The sequence below is a fragment of the Engraulis encrasicolus genome, chromosome 1 (genome assembly GCF_034702125.1).
Source record: "Engraulis encrasicolus isolate BLACKSEA-1 chromosome 1, IST_EnEncr_1.0, whole genome shotgun sequence".
Lineage (NCBI taxonomy): Eukaryota > Metazoa > Chordata > Actinopteri > Clupeiformes > Engraulidae > Engraulis > Engraulis encrasicolus.
Window position 1 is genome coordinate 15,307,371 of NC_085857.1, and position 23,712 is coordinate 15,331,082.

A 23,712-nucleotide genomic window follows, 5' to 3' on the forward strand; every position below is an offset into this window, starting at 1 on the left:
AGTTCGTCAATTTGTAGCGAGGCCTCCTACTTCAGCGAGTAGTAACGGTCCTGCTTTGCACGTGAAAGAAAAAGCGATCATAAGTTATGCAATTGTAGTAATTTGAAATGAAATGCACTTAGATAGGTGCGCCCTTAAAATGTAGACGAGCGTGTAGCTAGTTAAAACTTTGTACAGCATCTTGATCCCCCCAAAAGAATCCCGGGTCAATTTGCGTGACAACAACTAAAAGTGAGACACGGAAAACCATGCACGGAGCAGTGAAAAGCCGAGTCACACAGGTCTCCAGGCAGCGGCACAGTGTTGATTGAAGTAACCTATGAGACGGCGGAAAGAGAGGGACAAATACTATACTATGCATCGGAGGTGGAAAGGGCTCCAGCTGCGAACGTGGATGCGATAATCCCGACAGCCGTGTACTCGGAACATGCAGCGTGCATTCGCCAGTTAACCTAGAACGAAAGAACATGGCAATTATCAACGCATCGTTTTGATGTGTGGTTATTCACACTGAGTCCCGGCAATGGACAAAGCTAATTAGCATGCCAAACAGAGTGAGAGAAACGTTGGTGCTAGCATGCTGAAACACGGCACAAAGTCTCTGAATCATGAGCGAAAAGCAGTGCGTGCTACATTCACGACTACGAATATTTTAAGTCATTTACCTAGAAGCCAGAATACCCACATCAATAACCGCATAAATCTAGACCTCAATTTATGCAGAAGTATTTTCGAGCATGAAACAACGAAGGCAGTTGACCAAGGCGGCAACGGCAAGGCCTAAATAGAAGGACTGAGGGTCATGTAGGCCTAACAACCGCGGTACAAAAGCAACAGTTAACACGAAAGCACAAAATTAATATGAAATACGGTATAGCCAAACTAAAAGGTCAATAAATCAAAGTCAAGACAATAAATAGCCTAGAAATAACAAAGATATAGCCGGTTGGTTCACATCATCAATCAGGTAGGCTTAAAGCCACTGCGCCAGCGAAGAACTCCACCAGCACTACTCCAAAAAACCCTGCACGTACGCGAGTGCAAAGCCAAATAAACGGATTGTGCAAAATGTAGCAGGTCGACAATTGAGCCACTCCCATAGAGATGACTAACCGATCCTTAGGAACGAGAACCTCGTGGGTGAATTGCATGACTAAAGTAGAGGCGAGAGCCGACTGTAGTAGGCTACACATAACACGCCGTAACGCACAACACATTGCCACCACGCCACGAAGGCTACAGACCAATGCACGAACGATCAGTCAATGGACAACCAAATGAACCAGTTAGGAATATTTTAAGTCGGCAAGGGTCGCAACGCGACCAGTAACTCATTACGGGGAGCACTCCACAAGTTAAACTAAGCGGTCAGAGAGGAGATAAAACAGCGACAACGGGAAACGAGACATGAGAAGAAAGTAAACTGCATGACGAAGTTATAAACTGAGAACCTATAGCAGCCTAGGTTGATGAAAGCAATACATTTTAAGCGACGATGAGAGGCAAGCCTCGCTGACTTACGGCACATGAGATCACAAAAAGCACTGCCAACCTTACTGTCCCTGCGGGCGTCCGAATTAGATGTCGAGGTGATAGTATGACTAGAGCACACGGTGAAAGAGAGAAAAACGTAGCACCAGAGAAACCCCGAAATGTAATGAAGACGCCGAAGCCAGCTTCCCAGACATGGCGAGATCCTAAAACTGACTTGAAATTAAAAAAAAAATAGCCTCGAGGACAAGCGAAACGGCACGACAGCCTTCGATTAATAGCGTGAATGGCGTGATGAGAGATAATAATCATTGATGCTCCTGAAACGACGATAAAGGAAACATTTAACTGCAATAAACAACGTTTTGGCGCGCGCAGATTTCGGACCGGCCATGCCTAAAGCCAGCAAGAAGGGAGAGTTAGACACGTCGCTATAAAGGGGATGGCAGCCGCTGATTGGCTCTGCGAAATGCACAGGTGATCTGAGTCTTCCTGGCAGAACTAACGCAGGCTACATATCTCCAAGGCTGGACTTGTCATCTGGCACACATGGCATTTTCCAGGTTGGCTGACAGTCCTTGGGGGGCCTATGCTGTTGTTTTTTGTTTTGTTTTGTTTTGGTTTTTGTCTCCTCTTAGAGACCTGCCCACCGTTTAGACATGGATTCCCATTGGTCCATCTTTACCATAGACCATGGACTGAGTCAGTCATAATAATGTAGAAAAACAGAGGGGGCTGTCTTAGGGGCTGGTACTGTGTATGCTGAAAATGCCCAGGCTCATTTTTGATCACAGAACAGTCCCGAAGGTCACGAAACGATATGGCACAGACCTACATTTTGTTTGAGCAGATTTTGCATTTGTCATGTTTGTTTTCTTTTTTGTTATCTAGGTGTTTGTGTAACCTCCGCTGTTTGCTGGCCAAGGAATAGTATTTTGAGGACATGTCACCAGCAGGCAAAATCAAGTTGGCAATAGGGAGACAGATAACCCTCGAGTTCAGCGCTCCTCTTGGAGCTGCTGAGAATTTCTCTGTACTGTATTTCATTTCATTGACAATTTCTGTTAATGTCTTCTGAACCTGAACGTATTTGTTTGTGTTTTGGATATGACGAGTATTGGACTTAAGATTAGATTAGATTCGCTACATTTTATTGGTACCCAAGGGTAGATTTGGCTGTTTAAAAATATATACAGTATATGCAAGCTGTCATTTGGTGAAATCAAGAGAGTTCAGGGTTCCAAAACATATCACACAGATGGATATTTTTTGTGTGTGTTCACCTTGCTTTTGCCCTGTTATCTACCTTTGTTGTTTGCAGGCCCGGGGACTGTTTTTTTTTTACATGTCAGGGTGACGGGGTCAGCAGAGGTCAACATGTGCAGCCCTCAATCAGTGGCGGACTTAGCAATTTGGGGGCCTAAGGCGAAGTTAGCTAGGGGGCCCATCGGCCCACCGGCCCACCGGCCCACCCAAGTGTGTACCCCCCCCTTGAAAAATAATAATAATAGCCTAATAGGCTTGCTTAGAGATGCTTAGCTCACAGCATCTTCTGTATCACAGATACACAATTCAAAAACTAAGCTCTCTACAACAGTCAGAAGACCTCCTGAACATAATGTGCTTGGGCCAAGTTTTGCTTTAGACATTTAGACAGCATTCAATGTTGACATATTCAACATTGCAATCTTCACATGCACATCAATCAATTACACATGGGCATCAAAGGCTTATCTCTCTCTCTCTCTCTCTCTCTCTCTCTCTCTCTCTCTCTCTCTCTCTCTCTCTCTCTCTACCCAGACCATTGCAGTGGCAAACACAGATCAAAGTTCAACGACACAAATAAAAAATAGACAGTAAGATTGTAGTGTATCATTTTGCCCAAATGCCACCACCGCCACACCACCAACTGCGTGTGCACATGAGGTATTGGACGGCGAGCAGCAAGCATCTCAAACTGAATTGGCTACAAAACAAAACATCACGGCGGGTGAATTCCAAACCAACCAACCGAGGCATAGTAGTAGCAATAGTTCCAATTGCCATCACACACACAAGCGCGCGCGCGCACACACACAATCAATGTGACTTACTATGAGTAGAGTGCCCTGTCTTTTGTCAATCACGTCGGCGTTTCTCCAGGCTGAACTTCCACATCACCTCCTGTTAGCATCCAGAACTAACCAGCAATATCGCCACGTAACGCAGTTCATTATTAAAAACTCCAGCATATCTACTGGAGCTATGGCTGACATGTCAGCTAATTCTGTGATGTTCTAAATCTCGCCACATCGCATCAAGTTACAGAATGTTCCTTGAAAGCTGCATGCTTGTTTAAGCCTTTCAAAATTTCGACAGCATGTTTCTGAAATCATTTCAGAGAGATTGAGAAGGTTGTCTGATGATACAGTAACCGATGCACCGTCTGCAAGCACTTAAAGGCTGCGTCCTTTTCAATGGAATAACTTACTCGAGCCAATTCCAGTTCAGATCTAGAGGAATAGTAACGCCTTTTTGAAACAAAATATCTCACGAGGTATTCATTCAACAAAACTTGGGGTTATCAGTGCCGCGGCCATTCACAGATCCATCAGTGGGGATAGCCACAGTAGTTGACCTGCTAGTGCTACAGTGTAGGGCACCGTTTCCTTGTCGCTGTCCGATCCACGGAGATAGTCCAGGCTTCTAACATGTCATGTCGTGGGTTATCCAAAGTTACCGATGTTGGAGTTGGATGTCTGTTCACCACCTAGAAATGTCAGTCACCTCGTTTGAGTCGCTTCCGTCTTCAGCACGTTCGCGGAGGGACCCGCTGCGCATATATGGGCAGCAATGCGCACTCACAGTGAGTTCCGAATGCGCCGTAATTACGCATTGTGCGCATTTGAGCGGTGCAGATATGCGCAGGCATGTTGTGTGGGAACGTAGCGAATGTTTTGGAACTCGTCTCGCGCACATGGCATGCATGGATGGAATATTCCATTTTAACACGAAAGAGAGGGGTGTGCACGGGATCTGTATTTGTTTGTAATGTATTGTGTTGCTCTTATTTCCAATTTAAACATACAAAATTCATTATTTATGAAAATTACCATTTATTTGTGAATTACTGTCCAAAGGGGCCCCAATTACTATGTGAAATGTTCCGCTCCCAGTCAGAGGGGCCCCTAAATTTGGGGGGCTAAGGCGGGGCCTAAGGCGGTTGCCTAGCAACGCCTATATGCAAGAACCGCGCCTGCCCTCAATGTCAATACTCCTTCTGCAGGAACCGCTCTCATTACACAGTGGAATCACGGGTAACACTTAAGAATAGTGGAAAGAGTAGAAGTCCGCAGACACTGTATCTCCGCTTTGAAAATGTATTCAGGTCATACAACGTTGTTGGGTTGAAACATTTTATGACCTGAATATATTTTCAAAGCGGAGCTACAGTGTGCAGACTTCTACTCTTTCCACTACCAGACGCGCCTTTGTCCTGCACCTGGCCTCTTACTTTTATGAAGATAACACTTTAGAATAGTCAGTCCCGTATTCACGTTGTAACTTTAGAATAGGATACACATGTTAGCCACTTTGTGTTGTATTGTAGATATGACTCGAACATTAGAGTTTTTTATGGAAGACATAAACATGCCAGGCACTGTGGGCCGCTGACAGTTTTGATGAGGCCTAGAACGAAGTCTTATGGAAGAGCCCTCCACCCAATACATGCAATGTACCGTAATAAGGGCCCAAATCTGCCCGTCTTACCCGATAACCCAGTGGTTCCAAAACTTTTTCTGCTTGGACACCCTTTTAGACTTTTTTTTTTTAGATTGTTTTTTTTGTTGGTCTTTTTCGACTTTATTTGATAGGACAGTGTGAGAAATGGACAGGAAGTGAATTGGGTGAAAAACGGGAGAGGTCTGCAAAGAACCCGGGTCGAGAATCGAACCCCGGTCAGCCGCATGGCAGGCGAGTGCCCTACGGGTTGGCCACAGCAGGACCCTTCAGGATTCATTTTTAGCATATTTGTTTTTGCGGTTCAACGTATAATCTACTTTTGCTTACAAACAGTATGAGTAGGCAATATCTGTTTGCCCTCACAAGGCAAGTAGGCCAATGACCCCTAAACTCTAGAGGTCATTCCAAAGGACGCCTTTTGCAATACGATGTATCGATGTGTGTAACTAAGTCAACCTGCCAAAAAAAAAACCTGGCCCACCGTTCATGCTTTCCGTTAGCAGGCAAAACCGCACAACTTTGAATAGACACACCGTACCATTGTCCTTTCAGCACAAAGCAGAGCAAGGTAGGAAACTAGTTTCTCACCTAAACATACCGTATTATTTGTTAGAGGGTTATGTGTTTTACCATCTTAAATGTTATGCCTTGAATAGTCTTCTGGACTAAAAAACTTGTGTATGTGTGCATCACAGATCTGCTGTACCACTTCAGAGTGTCTCAACAGAGAAAGTTAGGACAGTAATGCTTTGTCATATAAATATACTATATGAGGGCCTTGAATTAATTTTAAATCAAAGTGAGCAAGATTTATTTTTTTGCATAATTATGTCCAAACAGATAACTTGTTGTAAATGCTTTGGTTTAATCTAGATGTGTTTGCAGGTAGATGCAGATGTTTGGCTATGTTAAATAATATTATAAATAATAATAATAATAATAATAATAATAATAATAATAATAATAATAGAGTAGTGTAGAGTAGAGAGAGTGGCATTTATTGATCCCAGGGTGAAATTAAGGTGTCCAGTTGCATACATACCAACATAAATACAGAAGACATTACACACAAGTCATCAACAGATCCTTACATATTATAATAATAGGCCTATAATAATGATAATAGCTCCTTTTTTCATCAATTATTATTTGAACTGTATTCTGTATGTTTGATCGGTCTAGACACAGTTGCATGCAATATGTTTAGTCTGTCATGTGTGTATTATATGTAATGCGTGTGTGTGTGTCTTTGTGTGTGTGTGTGTGTGTGTGTGTGTGTGTGTGTGTGTGTGTGTGTGTGTGTGTGTGTGTGTGTGTGTGTGTGTGTGTCTCTTTCTCTCTCTCTCTCTCTCTCTCTCTCTCTCTGTGTGTGTGTGTGTGTGTGTGTGTGTGTGTGTGTGTGTGTGTGTGTGTGTGTGTGTGTGTGTGTGTGTGTGTGTGTGTGTGTGTGCGCGCGCGCGCGAAGGCCTAACAGGACATGATGAGATTCCTTCTCGTGTTCCTGTTTATGCAGTGCAGTCATGCCACACCTAGAGGTAATGTAGGCTACTCTATGCATGTCTACACTCTGTACAGTAATAGGCACTAACACTTAAAGGGACACTGTGTGAGATTTTTAGTTGTTTATTTCTAGAATTCATGCTGCCCATTCACTAATGTTACCTTTTTCATGAATACTTACCACCAGCATCAAATTCTAAGTATTCATTATGACTGGAAAAATTGCACTTTTCATACATGAAAAGGGGGATCTTCTCCATGGTCCGCCATTTTGAATTTCCAAAAATAGCCATTTTTAGCTGCAAAAATGACTCTACTTGGACCATACTAGAAAATATTTGTTTATTAATTAGTAAACTTTCATGTAAAGATCAAATTTGGCAATAGGCAGCCCAGTTTCAATGAGCAGCATAGTTGCAGTACCTTTTTTGACCATTTCCTGCACAGTGTCCCTTAAAGTTTTTCTTAAACATCAGAAAGTTTTTCATCTTTTACCTGACATGTTTCGACGGTATAGCTTTCGTCTTCATCAGAGGGTAAAAGATGAAAAACTTAACTTATGAACAACTTAAGTGTTACTGTAACAGTTAGACATAATGAGTGTTATACAGGCAATGTACCTATTGCTCAAAAAAGGACAAATTTGCACACCTCTGTAGTTGGACAGGTGCGTAGGATATTAACCCAGTGATGTGTCATTCAAGTGTAAGAAAGCTCTGGCACACTCCCGCCCACACGCCCCCGTCCATTCCAACGCTAAGAGAATTTGAATTCAACATTAAAGGGGTATGCCACTGTTTTGGGGCTTAATACAGTTAAAATCGTTGGTCGGGGTTTATAAAGGTGGTTAAGTGTCTTATTTTTCATGTTGAGCGTTGTCTTGCTTTAAGACACGTTGAAAGAGGGAGTCTGTCTCTAAGCTAGTGAAAGTCAATGGATCCGTGTAGCATGTAGCATGCTACACGGATCCATTGACTTTCACTAGCTTAGCGACATGCTCCCTCTTTTAACTTGTCTTAAAGCAAGACAACGGCATACCCCTTTAACTTTACCTGAAAAAGCTCAGATGACTGAAACGTTGTATGAAAGCTAACTTGCTGGTGGAGCGGACAGTGTGTTGGAGCCTTCTTACACTTGGCTGTATCTACTGTGAAAAGAAAAACTATCCATGAAGAAGCTCCGGTATGGGGGAGTGCAGTGACTCAGTAAGCTAAGATGAAAGCTTATGCTAAGATAGCTAAGATAACGTTAGCTATAGCTAAGATAACGTTATGCCAGCGACCCGGATTCGATTCCGACCCGAGGTCCAGTGGTGTGTAGAGACATTTTGAGGGGCAGGGGGGCATGTAGAACTTCCAGCTGCCAATGTATTTTATTCTATTCTATTGTATGTGTACAGATCTGACAGGCCATCTGATGGAATTCCCCATGTGGGCTGCATCGGATCCGTACGTCGACGTTCACATGCCGCGAAGCGTGGACTCGGCCACCGTGTGCCAGCGTTACTTCAGCAGTGTGGAGTCCTTCGAGATCACCCTCTTCTCCTTGGCGACCCTGGAAGTTTCCGAGGCCGTGCTGCTGTCTCAGACGAGGAACAACATCTTCAACCTTTACATCGGGGGCGGCCGTCCCGTCCAATTCCGTCCACCCTCAGGGATTCGCAGCACACCCAGGTCTTTGTCTTTTTATTACTGTGCTTTTTATTATTATGTTTTTCTCATATTATATTATATTATATTATATTATATTATATTATATTATATTATATTATATTATATTATATTATATTATATTATATTATATTATATTATATTATATTATATTTGTTTTGTTATATTAGTAGGTTTCCTGTTTTTTTTAAATACTGAGTAATTAACTTATATTTACTGGTTCGACCACAGTAAATATAGTTAGTACAGTTAGTTTTGCGGCGAAAAGATGTCTCTGAATGGGCCGGATAAATGCTGGAAATTATCTGCTAAAGAAATGACATACTCCACTTTTAACTTACATTTTGTTTTATTTATTATACTATACATAGGCTACTTATACATTACATAGCCTAGCAGGGCACTAATTGTACGTTTTTGATCACCAGTCAAAATGGCTACTAGATGTTGATCTTACTAACCAAACACACACTCACTAATGGTTCAAAATGGCTAGTAAGTTGGTCTTTTCTACCAGCCAAACTGGAATTTCATCGGCATTCGGCCGGTTGGTGGTGTTTTTTAGAACCATGTAGCCTATAGGCTATATTCCCCCCCATTAATCCAACCATAGCCTAATCAGAATTGGAAAGCATTTTGTGACTGTCATCTATGTGAAAAGAACTGTAAAAAAAAAATTATTTTACTTACTTACTTCCTTACGTAGTAGTAGAGCAGAGTAAAGGCCTTTTTTAGGAGAATCGTTCACTTTGGTATAAAAGCATTACAATTTGGCACAGATACTCTCTAAGGGACTCTCTTAGGGACGAGCATTGGAAATTAGCTTTTGGCTATAAATGCTATGATGCTTGCTGTTTGGTTGTTATGCAACCTACATGTTATGTATCTGTCCCTATCAAATAAAATAAACTAAACTAAACTAAGGGTCACTTTTTGAAAAAAAAGGGCTGGCCAGCGCTTTGTCCCCCAAAAAGTGGCCCTTAGAGAGTATCTGTGCCAAATGTCATGCTTTTATACCAACGTGAACGATTATGTCAGTAATCTGCTTTACTATAGGTCCATTTGCCTCACCTACGACCACGTGACGGGCCAGGTGCAGATGTGGTACGACCAGGGGCGGAGCCCGCTCAAGCGTTCTTTCAAGGGCCCTGGCTCGCTCCTGCCCGTGTCAAAACCCGGCTCACCGCCTCCTCGCCTGATGCTGGGCGCGGTGCGGCGACGCTTCGACGTGACGGGCAAGCAAGACCTGATGATCAAGTCGTTTTACAAGGGGGAGATGGAAGATTTCCACATGTGGGACCGTGTCCTCCAGCCGTGCGAGATCAAGACATTCCTGGGCGGCAAAGAGGCGTATGCCCCTGGTAACGTCGTTAGCTGGGCGTCTTTGGATTACAAGGCCTCCGCCAATGTTAACGTCATGAATGCAGACGTTTACAAATGCCCAGCGTCAAATTGTTGAAATCGTGTTGGGTAGGTGTGTGCAAGTGGATAAGAGGACCTCGCTTCTCAAACGTGTTGTTGCTAACCAGTTAGCAACTTACAAGATTACCAATTGGATAATTGCAGAGCAACCAACTACATTGCTGATGTATTAGCAGTTAGCAACAATGCTTTCAAAAAACACAACCCAAGGTGCGAGATGTACTGCACTGTATGTACAATGAGATTAAAAAGCAACATTGAGGATGAAAAGATATTTTAATGATATTAATTTGGGTTTACTACTATAGCGTTCTTAATACAGCCATGCTTTATCTGTCATGATGTGTGCAAAAATATGCATGTGTGCGTTTACCCACTCTGTTATCCATGTGTACTGCATACTGAAAAAAGTTAAAAGTTTTTCTCTATAAAAATCTAAATGTATTGGTAAATAAACAAATGTATTCTATTTGTGTGTCTGTTGGTTATGCATCTATTTAACAAAAGAAAATATTCCAGATATGTAGATGCTAGGCTTCTAGATGAAGGACCATGTTCTCGAGTAGTGCGAGATAAAGAGGTTCCTGGTCGCCAAAGAAGCATGCACTGCTGGAAATGTGATTAGCTGGGTGTCTGTCATTAGCTTAGTCTTGTGAAGGCCTCTGCCAATGTTTACTTTACGTCATGAACACAGACGTGTATGATTGCCCATCTTCAAATTGTTGAAATCTTGGCCCCATATTTTGCAGCTCAAATCTGTGCAGTGCACATGCACGCTATGCAATCTCAATGCATTCTCGTTAGAATTGGATTGGAAATCACTTAGCTACACTACATAAGAGCAGACATCCCAAGTCTCCCTATTGACCTTTGAAATATGTTTTTGCAAGATATTGAATAAAAATGCCACAAAACCATAGGACACAGCAAAGAATGGGGGAATGAAATGGACTTTTAGCCCGTATATGCTGAAACACTAGTGTCATGTTGAAATCTGATTGAATGGGAACCTGGAGCCCTATGTCCACCCACTCACTCTTTTGATCCAGCCAATCAGAAGGCCAGTTAAGATTGACAGTTGAGATGAGGAAGAGTAACGTGTTGGGCTAAGCCCAACCATGTTTTTTTATAACCTGGGCTGCTGACAGCTTTGTCCAGGGTTGGACTGGGAGCAAAATACGGCCCAGTTTTAAGTAGACCACCCCTCTCGCGGCCCATCTGGATTTCTACGATATTATTTCCACAATCTTTTTTTACGACATTATCACTCAGTCTATTGGCTGTATTAAATTGGACCCTTGATTCGCCCCTTTTAAATGGTGGGCCAGCCTCTAAGGGAAAATAAACAAACTACAACAACGAAAGCAACAGTATCGGCCTCTGAGGACTGTTGGCCCACCGTGAAAATGCCCTGTATGGCAGATGACCAGTCCAGCCCTGGCTTTAACAAGCCCAGGACAAAGTCATCTAAATGTATCAAGATAGGTGAGCAATGTATGAAGAGTGCATTTGCAAAACGGTGTATATCCATTTTGTAGAATGATGGGAAATTGACATTTTTGTATTGAGCTTTTCCATTGCATTGCATTGCAAAGGACATTTTATATAGGTTGAAAAAGTATGTTCTCAAAATATTTGAATGGCAAGAATTCCCTCATAGGTGTCAGGACCTCTAAACAGTCATTTTCAATAATGGAATGCAAAAATAAAAAGTCAGAAATGGTTTTGCAAGTAAACTCTTCATGAATATTTTTTCGCTGCATGTTATGCATAATGCCTTGATGCATGTACAGTACATCTACAGAATGTATAATATGGTACTGGAATAACTGCAAGAGAAGACAGGCATTCCAAAGGCCTCCCTTATATAGGATTGGTCCCAGAAGTTTGGGACTAAGTATATGAAATATGGAGGTATAACTCAGGTCATCTGCGCTAGTTTGCAATTCGGGGCTCGAACCAACGACCTACCAGTCAACGCTTCAGTTTGGTAATGGGAGGGACAGTGCGATATTGATGAGCTAATGGGCCTATCTATCTATCTATCTATCTATCTATCTATCTATCTATCTATCTATCTCTATTGTTGCTTGATGCTGACTGCCCCCTTCGCTGGTGAACTTTTTCACCTCGCATAGAAACGGATGGTAGTCTAGCGCGTCATGGCTCTCACGCTCTTGCTCGGCACCTTACATAACTGAGAGTTTTACATGCAATAAGTACGTAGTGTGTAATATCATCTCATGGTATAAAATGTATAGAGGAATACAAAAGGATGAAAAATATAAACCAATTTTTATTGTTTTAAGACAGGAATTAAAAGAAAACAAAAATGTGTCATCATCAATCTCAAATCAGCTTCAAATCACAAAGCAGATTTCCAATAGGCCTAACAAATTTTTTTGCGTTGCTGGCTTGAATCAATCAATCTATCTATCTATCTATCTATCTATCTATCTATCTATCTATCTATCTATCTATCTATCTATCTATCTGAATCCTCCGCTATGCTTGCTTGATGCTGACTGTGCCCTGGGTGAACTCCAAGGCCTTCCAGTTGACGGCGTTTCCCGGCGTGAACGCGTCGCTGCAGCCCTCCTTGTAGTCGATGAACCTCTTGATTTCGCACGGGGAGAGGATGAGGTCCCACACGTGCACGTCCTTCACCTCGCCCAGGAACGGGTGGTAGTCCGTGGTGTCGGGGGTCTCGCCCTCCTGAAATGGCCTGCTCTTGCCCAGCGAGAGTTTCGGGGCGAGGTCGCCCGGCGTACGCCTCCACACCGTGTTGATGAGCCCCCTCAGCGTTCGCATGTCGTTCACCCACAGCTGCACGCGCTCCAATGTTGTGACTCTAAAATAAAAACAACAAACAAAAATGGGGTGTCACTATTTCAGGGTACACTCATCCACCCACAGCTGCACGCGCTCCAATGTTGAGACTCTAAAATAAAAACAACAAACAAAAATGGGGTGTCACTATTTCAGGGTACACTCATCCACCTTATTACCCCGCCCATTTCAAAATGTTTCCTACAGTATTTCCTATCTGTTTCTTCCTGTTATGGTGCTTACACAACGCATCCGGTATCAGTCTGAAACGGTTAGAAAACATGAAAACCGATCATGCCTTGCACAGAGGAGTGTGGTGTAAGCGTGGCACATGTCCAGCCCTTCGAGCCCTTCGAACGGCAGACCGGACATGTACGTGATGCTCCTTGAAAATAGAGCTCGAGTCTATTTTCCTGCGCGGACGTCCGCGTTCAATGAGCGGCTTCCATTGAAAATGAATGGCTGCTGCCCGCAGATAGAATGTGGACGCTGACTGTGCAGTGTGAAAGGCAGCCCGCGAACATTTCGGACTCGTGATGCTCCCGGACATGTTTAGCGCACGCGAATATCTCGGTGTGTATCCTATCCACCGGTAGGCTGCCCACATGAATGACTAAGCACAAGCAACTGCTACCCAAATAGTAATGATGCCATTGTTGTAACTGTGAACCATATGGTGGGAGTATTTTCAACACTGTGTAGAGTGAAATTGTGAATTCAACAGGTGGTGAGTGTAATTTCAACGTTGTTACTTGTATTTTCACATTGAGGAAAATGAACTCTTACCAAAGAGTAAAATTATCACTATTTTTTGTGGGAGTGGGATCAAATCTGGAACTGAAATAAGAAATCCGTTATCCCCTCTGTTGTGGTCTTACTCAACATCCCAAGATGATGTGGTTTCACATTTGTAATATCATACCACTATCCAGAGAAATCCCATGATGCTTTGCACAATCGTTCCGATGTGAAAGACTGTAATGAAATTGAGTAGGCCTAAGTAAATCAAGGGGGTCAGCTCTATGTTCCCACCAGGGCTTGACACTGGCACCTGCCAACCAGCCAAATGCTGGTAAAACTTGGCTGTGGCTAGTAATACTTTCAGTGCCATTTGGCTGGCAGCTTATTCACTGGTATGACACAGGCCTATGTATCATAGTAACCTATATTCTGTTGTTTGCCCCTTGTGTGTCAATTGTTTGTATTTAAGTTCAAGAAAAAGCTCAGCAACTCAGTTTGCATTTGCTTGAAATACTGCCATGTAGGAAGTTATCTTCTGAAAGCTCATCTTCGTAGGTTAGACATAAACAATCATGATAATAATAATAATTAAAAAAAAACAATACAAAATCTGTGGCTAGTGGAATACCTGAATGGCTAGTGATACGGGAAAACCACTAGCCACAGTGACTGGTGGGTGAAAAAGTTAATGTCAAGCCCTGGTTCCCACAGCCCGTTGGTCCCACAGCTTATTCTTGCTGCGCCATGTTCCCACATTTTTAAGAAATTATTCAAATATAGGCCCTATGTTCCACAACTCCATGTTCCCACATTTCCAAGTTAAATAGAGAGCATGCCTTTCTCCCCTCCATGGGACAAAGGGTCTGAATTTTAATACATTCTTGCAAATGTGGGAACATGGACCAGCAGGTATAAGCTGTGGGATCAATGGGTCTAAAAATGAATGTTAAAAGTCTAGTGATGAGGGACCAATGGGCTGTGGGAACATAGACACGCTCCCAAATCAAGTACTTTCATTTATGGTGGGCGGTGTAGTACTGCTCTTGTGTCTTTTGTGTGTGGAAGCTGAGCCAAAGATGAAGTTTAACTCTTTACTTCTATTGCCAGCCTTGCTTGCTTTGACACAAATCTCACTTGTGATTAGGTCAGGTGGTAACCAGGCAATCATTACCACAAGTGTTGCAACTACATCTGTGAGAGCGTTGTTACTTCTACTTTACTTCACTCTATACCAGTGGTTCTCAACTGGGGTGCCAGGGCACCCTGGGGTGCCGTGGGTCCCCCTCAGGGGTGCCGTGGAAACGTGGCTGATGAATAAATTATGTAATATAATACATATTTGTCTAAATTGGTAAGTTAATGCTAGTCAGTGGAATCTTTCATCTGCCATTTACGCACAATAAAGTAAATATAGGTCGCCCCAGTCAGCTGCAACTTCGAACGTAGGTCGTGTGACGTCTCCAAATGTGTTACTTTTCTAAGCTGGTGTGGTATGGGATGCGATGCCATGTTACGGCTTGTTGGTTTGGGGGGTGCCTTGACATTTTTCATGAATTGAAAGGGTGCCTCGCCTAAAAACAGGTTGAGAAACACTGCTCTATACAACACTGACAAACATTACCAGCTCCCCAACCACCCACATACACAATATCTTGTCATGTTTAATGTCTGTGTGAATGCCTGGAGCCACACCCAAAAGACAATTTTCTGTGGAACGTGTGTAACCGAAAATGAAAGTTTATCTTAATTTCAACTCTTACCGTGCAGTCTCTGAGTCCCGGGTCACGCACACAGAGTTCCACTCGCCGGCCCCCTTCCTCTGTCTAAACATGTTGCGGTAGCGTATCAGGTCATGCCTGTTCTTGACCGTGAAGTCATCGTCCGACCTTCTCACCTGCAGGCCGAGTGGCACCGACCGTGTTTGCAAGGTGAACAGGACCTGTGGAGTTTTGAAAGAGAGGAGTAGAAGTTGAACTTCACATTTTTCACATTTTTCTAAACACGAGCCTCGGTTGGTCGAGATCCGTGGTCGAACGCGTTTGCCTCGTTCAACGTCCTGGCCTGTACTAGCCAGGCGGGAGTCAGCAACGTCATAACTGGCACGGTTAATCTCGAGCTGGCACTCCTAAAAATAAATGTCAGGAATTACTTTGAGAAGCCTGTAATCTGGCAGGCTATATTCCAGTGGGCCGACAGCCCTCAGGGCCCATGCTGCTGTTTTTGTTTCCGTAGAGACCCACCCAAAATCTAGAGAGTGTGGCCCATTGGTCCATCTGTCATGTAGAGTAGACAGGGGACTGAATCTAAACCCTGTTATTTGAAAGCGTCACTGCTATCTACCTAGCAACTTCATACGTTGCCAATAGGAAACTGCATTGCAACCAAGTAGCTTGGTTAGCAATGACACTGTAGGAAAACGCACCCCAGAATCAAGGTTCAATTCAAGAGCTTTTTATTGTCATTGACAAGTACATTTGACAACGAAATTACGTTTAAGAATACACTGTGCAAGTATTCTAGTATCAAAATATGATAACGAAGCAGCCCCATAATCACATTGGCCTTATACTGTATAGTGGGGCCATCTCAATGTCAAGTGTTCTAGCCTTGCTAGGACGTGAAACGCCTGATGATTGGATACTCCGCGGAGTTGATCAAAGAGTATCCAATGACTGGCCATTTAGCAAGGCTAGAATACTGGGCATTGGGAAAGAGTCAGTGTTTCTCAACTGGGGCTCTACATCACCAGGGAAGGCACTGGAGAGCCCCAGGGAGGTGTTGAGGAGGTCAAGGGGGCATTAGTCTAGCCAGGCCGCACCCTCCTAGTGATGCAACACCTAGTCAGGCCAGGAGCAATACAAATATCGTTTCTGATCTCCGGAAAAATCGGGAACTCTTCCCAAATTGTTGTGAAGCAAGCAACCACAGTAGCATACCAAGGGAGGCGGGTCAACCATGCCATTTGGGAAATGTTAATTGTTATGCTCTTGGTCAGACCAAGTCTCGAAGAGATTTGAAAGTCGATGACAATCAGGCTAGCATTAGCCGGCTTTGTAAGCCACTGGCCTAAAACATTCCTATACAGTAGGGTTTCTCAACGGGGGAGCTACAGCCCCCAGGGGATGTTGGGGAGCCCTAGTGGGAGCGTTGAGACGGATACAATTGAGAGGGGGCGGTGCTTAGTTGCCACTGAGGTGCATTAGCTCATTTTATTTAGTAATACTAAGGGGAGGCGTTGGTGAGCTTATGATGAGGTCCAGAGGTGCATCTTGTCACCAGGCTAGGCAGGCAGCCACTTGGGGCCCCCAAGCCCATAAATGCTGAATAACAGCTAAGACTTTAGACTATAATAGTGGTGATTTGTTGCCAATATTCCTTTTTTGAGTTTTCGCTTGGGGCCCCAAGTTACCCTAGAATCGCCTCTGATGAGGTCAAGGGGGCGTTGGGAGACTTATGATGAGGTCAAGGGTGTGCTTGCTCAATAAAGGTTGAGAACCAGGATGAGTTAGGGGCCTAACCTGTTTAGTGTCGTTGTTGTGTTCTGTACGACGGTATCGGAGGCACACGGTGACTGTGTTGTCGATGTCCCTCGAGACGGGAATCTCCACGTGGGCCACGTCTCCCGAGAAGAACATCACCTTCCCCGTCAGGTCTATGGAAGCAGAGGGAATATAGAGCAAACGCACACATGCAGGCACAAACACACGCATGCACACACACACACACAAACACACATGCACGAACACACACATGCACGAACACGCACACACACACACACACACACACACACACACACACAGACACACACACACACAGTAAAACACATTGTTGAATAGACCCCACCAGAGAGGTGAAAATGTATCCATAACATTAACAAGGCATGTGTCACAAGCGTTTTGCATCATTTGCATGTAAAAGGATCACATATAACTAGCAGGACATACTGGGCCTGAGGCACTTTACCTTGGACATCAGCACTGCAGGTAGACACCAGCAGAAGAGTAAAGACGAGCGGATTCATTGTCAAATCTACAACAAATGGAAATCGATGCTTAGAAATTGCACACTTCACAAAACACTTAAGGCGTTGAAATGCACATAGGTTATTGGCTGTTTTTTTTTTTTTATTGCAGACAGCATGGTGGTGATACAACCACAGGTAATGCAACCGTTGTATGAATTAAATTATTTTTTTTTGTTTGTTTCTACTGGATTATGTGAAAAGCATTTTCGTTGCATGCAAAAACTGAAGACCCGTACATGTGCATTGTACTTTAGCGTAAAAAAATGAATTTTGCATTTAACAGTACTTAAGCTTCATGTAATTGAATAAAAAAACAACACAGAGTCAACTCATTGTCTGTAATGTAAACTGACTGCTACAATGAAGAATTATAACAAATCTTTGTATCCATCTGCATACAGAACGCAGATTAGAAAATCAAAATGGCTCATTTGCACAAACTCAGAGAAATTGTCATTACCTTTGCAGGCTCAGGTTTCTGAACTACAAAAAACTGGTGTGTTTCAACCCTCTCTCTCCCTCGCAGATATTGGATATTTCAACATCTCTCTCCTCCAATACGCAAAACCCTCCACTCGTGTCACTAACAACAATACACACACGCACACACGCGTGCACACACACACACATGCAGATACATTTTCTGTCTGTCTCTCTCTCTCTCTCTCACACACACACACACACACACACACACACACACACACACACACACACACACACACACACACACACACACACACACACACACACACACACACACACACACACACAAAGGAGTGTGTAAACAGACAGCAGCCTCTGGGTAAGCTTAGGGTAGCTGATCAATAATCAGCAAATATTTCTTCACAGTTCGAAGTGAGGCAACGACAAACTCAGATGCAGCTGGCAGGGAGGGACATATAGGTGTGTGTGTGTGTGTGTGTGTGTGTGTGTGTGTGTGTGTGTGTGCAAGAATCATTACATTATACTGTATGTATTGAGTGGGGCGCCCTCAGATGACTTAGATAATCGATCAACTTTGACTTGTTGTTCTGATTTCAGGATTAGGAGATTATCATGTCGTTACTAATTTGCAAATATGATTCGCTGTGCCTTAACCAAAACCATCCCTAAACCTAACCTGTCCATAAGGCAATGTTTCTGCTGCTTTGCTTTTGCCAAGAACAGCGTAATTTGGCGAATTTCTAGCTAAATTGTGCCCAAACCTAAACCATCTCTAAATCAAACCTGTCACAGGGCGTTGTGGAGCACGCCTTAACTTGCAAATGAGTATTTAACACACATGCGATAGTCGGTTCAAATCAGCGTGTCATCTACGTATACGCAATGCACGATGACATATTGACTGGAGAGCCCTCAGGAGGTGTTGAGAAAGAGGCAACTTATAATTAGGTACTCTGTTGCAAATAATGGTTCATTTTATTTTGTAATACTAAGGTGGCCGTTGATGAGGTCAAGAGGGCATGTGTAATAGTGATTCCAAATGCAAATTTCACATAACACTTCAGTTTGGGGATATAGTAGAGTAGAGTAGTAGAGTAACTTTATTGATCCCCAGGGGGGAATTCAGGTATCCAGTAGCTTACATAAATACACAAATACACAAATGTCCACATGGACACTTCAAGACACAAATAACACAGGAATAGTCAGGGAGGGGAAAATAAAATAAAATAGTAGAATTAACTAGATTGCATTTCCCGACAGAAAATGCTGGAGTATGCTTGCCCGTCTTGCATTCGTTGCCCTTCATGCACGCCTTGCCTTTCATGTATGACTTGCTCTTAATGCACATGCTGCCCTTCATGCATACACAACATACAGAGTTAACCATCTAGACATGAGCTAACTTCCTGTTTGGTATGTATCATATTGAAAAACACATTTTCACTAACTGTAGCGCCCCCCAGTGGCTGTATTGCACTGAATTCGGTACGTACCCTCTGGGTGTACTGAAGATCATGTGTGAGAAATTTCGTTAAGATCTGTCAAGGCGTTGCTGAGATATGAGCTAACTTCCTGTTTCGTTGGTAAGTTTGCCTTTGTTGTCAATTTTGATTGGCTGCTGTGTGCCGATGCTTTCAGCTATTGCTCTGTAAATTTCAGCATAGGTGCGGAATAGTCCAATGGTGGATTGATAAAAATTGTAGGACAAACAGACAAAAATTGTGGGCGGAGCTTCATTTTTATTGATTTTTGAATATGTCAAAATGGCGGGAAATTCATGATGATAAATATGACATCATGATATGCGACGGATTCGGCTTGACCCAAGGATTTCAATGATACCAAGCGTTTGATGATTTGAGGTCAATACGGGCCAATATCGCCAAAAACACGTTTTTGCTTATTGTAGCGCCCCCTAGTGGCGTATTTACACGAAAATTGTTTTGTCTCCTCTGGGGTAAGTCGTGATGATGTATATAAAGTTGGGTTCTGATACAAGTAGCCGTTGCCGAGATATAAGCTCACTTCCTGTTTGGCGTCTTCGCCGCCAAATTTGATTGGCTCCTGTTTGGAGACGTTTGAATCAATTGTTCCAGGATTTTTAGGGTAGATGTATCTCAGTCCAAAGATGCCCTCATAAAATTTTCGTGATGATCGGTCAAAAATTGTGGCCGTGGCATCATTTTTATTGATTTTTACAAAATTCAAAATGGCGGACAAACTTTCCCAGGCGGAAAATGACGTCATAGGGTGCATTGGATTCGGCTTGGTCCAAGGATTCCAGGGATACCAAGTTTGTGAAATTCCGACCAACGGTTCAAAAGTTACAGCATGTAATGTACTTGTGCCTTTTTCCTGCTGGTGGCGCTAGAGAGTTTGAGGTACCTCTGTGAAAAATACAAATCCTGGTCGTATTATCGAGCCGAACATTTCGGTCTTTGAACGGACTTTCTATCTTGAGCGGTTCTTCAAAACGAACCGTTCGTAGACGGAAGGAGAAAATTAACTAGATTGCATTTCCTCACAGAAAATGCTGGAGTATGCTTGCCCGTCTTGCATTCGTTGCCCTTCATGCATGCCTTGCCTTTCATGCATGACTTGCCCTTCATGCATGCCTTGCCTTTCATGCATTCGTTGCCCTTCATGCATAACCTGCGCTTCATGCATACACATCATACAGTTAACCATCTGTACATGAGCTAACTTCCTATTTGGTATGTATCATATTGGCAAAAACACATTTTCAATAACTGTAGCGCCCCCCAGTGACCGTATTGCACTAAATTCGGTACGTACCCCCGGGGTGTACTGGAGACCATGTGTGAGAAATTTCGTTAAGATCTGTCAAGGCGTTGCTGAGATATGAGCTAACTTCCTGTTTCGACGGTAAGTTTGCCTTTGTTGTCAATTTTGATTGGCTGCTGTGCGCCGATGCTTTCGGCTATTGCTCTGTAAACTTCAGCATAGGTGCAAAATAGTCCAATGGTGGTCTGATAAAAATTGTAGGATGAACAGACAAAAATTGTGGGCGGAGCTTCATTTTTATTGATTTTTGAAAATGTCAAAATGGCGGGAAATTCATGATTGTAAATATGACATCATAGTATGCGTTGGATTCGGCTTGACCCAAGGATTTCAGCGATACCAAGCATTTGATGATTTGAAGTCAATACGGGCCAATATCGGCAAAAACACGTTTTTGCTTATTGTAGCGCCCCCTAGTGGTGTATTTACATGAAAAATGATTTTGTCTCCTCTGGGGAAAGTCCTGATGATGTATATAAAGTTGGGTTCTGATACAAGTAGCCGTTGCCGAGATATAAGCTCACTTCCTGTTTGGCGGCTTCGCCGCCAAATTTGATTGGCTCCTGTTTGGAGACGGTTGAATCAATTGTTCCAGAATTTTTAGGGTAGATGTATCTCAGTCCAAAGATGCCCTCATAAAATTTTCGTGATGATCGGTCAAAAATTGTGGCCGTGGCATCATTTTTATTGATTTTTACAAAATTCAAAATGGCGGCAAAACTTTCCCAGGCGGAAAATGACGTCATAGGGTGCATTGGATTCGGCTTGGCCCAAGGATTCCAGGGATACCAAGTTTTTGAAATTCTGACCAACGGTTCAAAAGTTACAGCATGTAATGTACTTGCAACTTTGACCTGCTGGTGGCGCTACAGAGTTTGAGGTACCCCTGTGAAAAATACAAGACCTGGTCGTCTTATCAAGCCGAACGTTTCGGTATTTGAACGGATTTTCTACCTTGAGCGGTTCTTCAAAACGAATGGTTCGTAGACGGAAGGAGAAAATTAACTAGATTGCATTTCCTCACAGAAAATGCTGGAGTATGCTTGCCCGTCTTGCATTCGTTGCCCTTCATGCATGCCTTGCCTTTCATGCATGAATTGCCCTTCATGCATATGCTGCCTTTCATGCATATGCTGCCCTTCATGCGTGCACTGCATACAGTTAACCATCTATACATGAGCTAACTTCCTGTTTGGTATGTATCATATTGGCAAAAACACATTTTCACTAACGTTAACGCCCCCCATTGACCGTATTGCACTGAATTTGGTAGGTACCCTCTGGGTGTCCTGGAGATCATGTGTGAGAAATTTCGTTAAGATCTGTCAAGGTGTTGCCGAGATATAAGCTAACTTCCTGTTTGGACGGTGCGTTTGTCTTTGTTGTCAATTTTGATTGGCTGCTGTGCGCCGATGCTTTCAGCTATTGCTCTGTAAATTTCAGCATAGGTGCAAAATAGTCCAATGGTGGTGTGATAACAATTGTAGGACAACCAGACAAAAATTGTGGGCGGAGCATCATTTTTATTGATTTTTGAATATGTCAAAATGGCGGGAAATTCATAATGGTAAATATGACATCATAGTATGCGTTGGATTCGGCTTCACCCAAGGATTTCAGCGATACCAAGCGTTTGATGAATTGAAGTAAATACGGGCTAATATCGTCAAAAACACATTTTTGCTTATTGTAGCGCCCCCTAGTGGCGCATTTACAAGAAAATCGTTACGTGTCCTTTGAAGATAGTGCTGATTATGTGTATGAAATTGGGTTGTGATACAAGTAGCCGTTGCCGAGATATGAGCTCACTTCCTGTTTGGCGTCTTCGCCGCCAACTTTGATTGGCTCCTGTTTGAAGACGGTTTGATCAATTGTTCCAGGACTTTTAGGGCAGATGTATCTCAGTCTGAAGATGCCCTCCTGGAATTTTCGTGACGATCGGTCAAAAATTGTGGGCGGGGCATCATTTTTAGTGATTTTCACAAAATTCAAAATGGCGGAAAAACTTTCCAGGCGGAAAATGACGTCATAGGGTGCATTGGATTCGGCTTGGCCCAAGGATTCCAGGGATACCAAGTTTATGAAATTCTGACCAACGGTTCAAAAGTTACAGCGTGTTACAATTTGAAACTTTGACCTGCTGGTGGCGCTACAGAGTTCGAGGTACCCCCGTGAAAAATACAAAACCTGTTCGTCTTATCGAGCCGAACGTTTCGGTATTTGAACGGATTTTCTATCTTGAGCGGTTCTTCAAAACGAATGGTTTCGTAGAATAAAGGAGAAAATTAATAAGCTGGAAACGGGGGAATAACAATAGTATGCTTGCCGCATGGCAAGCATACTAATAATAACCCGGAAACGGGTCGAATAACAATAGTATGCTTGCCGCTGGCAAGCATACTAAAAATGTAAAAAAGGTAATTTTGCAAAAAGACATTTTGTGAGTTGGGATAGACCAATGCAGAAAACATACTCTGTCAATTAAGGTAGACAACCTTCACATGACCTGGAACAAGTGTTGATGGATACATCTATCGCTCCTCTGCATTCTCATATCTTATCTACTCAGTGTGTGTGTGTGTGTGTGTGTGTGTTATATATGTTTGCCCCCCTGACTGCATGGCCAAACATGAGAATGTGCAGTGTAGCACGTAACACATTTGATGTGATTGCCATCTTGTGGTGCTTTTTTGCGTTACAGTATTGTCAAATAGGCAGACACAGGTTCGCGAACAGACAGGGCCATTACAAAACCTGGCCAGACCCCCTCCTCCAGGAGGCTTGGTAATGATGGTAAAAAGGTATCAAATGCAAAGTTCAGAGAGAAGACGGGTATGAGTTACAGTGAGAGTGCTCTCCTTGTGATAGTAACAGGTTTGGGTTCTGTTTGCGAGTATCAAAGATCTAGTTAATCGTCAGTTCACAATGTCAAATCAAAACCACTTCAAACTGACTATTTAGGGTTAGCCCCTTTGATTCTGCACGACACAGCATGTCAGTCAGTCCATCTGTCAGAGACTTCACCTTTGAGTTTGCATGTGATGCAATTTTGTTGGGGTT

General features: G+C 43.1%; 2 protein-coding genes across 3 annotated transcripts; one reads left to right on the forward strand and one right to left on the reverse strand.

The window, feature by feature from the left end:
* The first annotated feature begins 4,729 nt into the window (after nucleotides 1-4,729).
* On the forward strand, nucleotides 4,730-10,267 carry LOC134450915 (C-reactive protein-like). 2 transcript variants are annotated; one of them, XM_063201083.1, is made up of 4 exons: nucleotides 4,730-4,787; nucleotides 6,680-6,749; nucleotides 8,114-8,387; nucleotides 9,441-10,267. In XM_063201083.1, the coding sequence occupies exons 2-4, from the start codon at nucleotides 6,692-6,694 to the stop codon at nucleotides 9,841-9,843; spliced, it is 735 nt and encodes a 244-aa protein (XP_063057153.1). In that variant the 5' UTR covers nucleotides 4,730-4,787; nucleotides 6,680-6,691; the 3' UTR covers nucleotides 9,844-10,267. The 2 variants fall into 2 exon arrangements, with proteins under 2 accessions (XP_063057153.1, XP_063057076.1); XM_063201006.1 differs by lacking the exon at nucleotides 4,730-4,787 and adding an exon at nucleotides 4,938-5,781.
* Nucleotides 10,268-12,099: 1,832 nt separating this feature from the next.
* Nucleotides 12,100-17,965, reverse strand: LOC134451041 (uncharacterized). Its single transcript, XM_063201215.1, has 5 exons — nucleotides 17,861-17,965; nucleotides 17,340-17,405; nucleotides 16,895-17,028; nucleotides 15,137-15,315; nucleotides 12,100-12,657 (listed from the first exon to the last, which is right to left on the reverse strand). The coding sequence occupies exons 2-5, from the start codon at nucleotides 17,395-17,397 to the stop codon at nucleotides 12,312-12,314; spliced, it is 717 nt and encodes a 238-aa protein (XP_063057285.1). The 5' UTR covers nucleotides 17,398-17,405; nucleotides 17,861-17,965; the 3' UTR covers nucleotides 12,100-12,311.
* Between the last annotated feature and the right edge of the window lie 5,747 nt (nucleotides 17,966-23,712).

What these genes read in the sequence shown, in the direction of transcription:
- LOC134450915 (XM_063201083.1), top strand. Translation starts at nt 6,692, where the DNA reads ATGATGAGATTCCTTCTCGTGTTCCTGTTTATGCAGTGCAGTCATGCC. An exon ending in CAGTCATGCCACACCTAGAG is followed by an intron (nt 6,750 to 8,113) that starts GTAATGTAGGCT and finishes GTATGTGTACAG; the next exon opens with ATCTGACAGGCCATCTGATG. An exon ending in GGGATTCGCAGCACACCCAG is followed by an intron (nt 8,388 to 9,440) that starts GTCTTTGTCTTT and finishes GCTTTACTATAG; the next exon opens with GTCCATTTGCCTCACCTACG.
- LOC134451041 (XM_063201215.1), bottom strand. Translation starts at nt 17,397, where the DNA reads ATGAATCCGCTCGTCTTTACTCTTCTGCTGGTGTCTACCTGCAGTGCT. An exon ending in ACAACAACGACACTAAACAG is followed by an intron (nt 15,316 to 16,894) that starts GTTAGGCCCCTA and finishes AAAACTCCACAG; the next exon opens with GTCCTGTTCACCTTGCAAAC. An exon ending in CGGGACTCAGAGACTGCACG is followed by an intron (nt 12,658 to 15,136) that starts GTAAGAGTTGAA and finishes TTTTTATTTTAG; the next exon opens with AGTCACAACATTGGAGCGCG.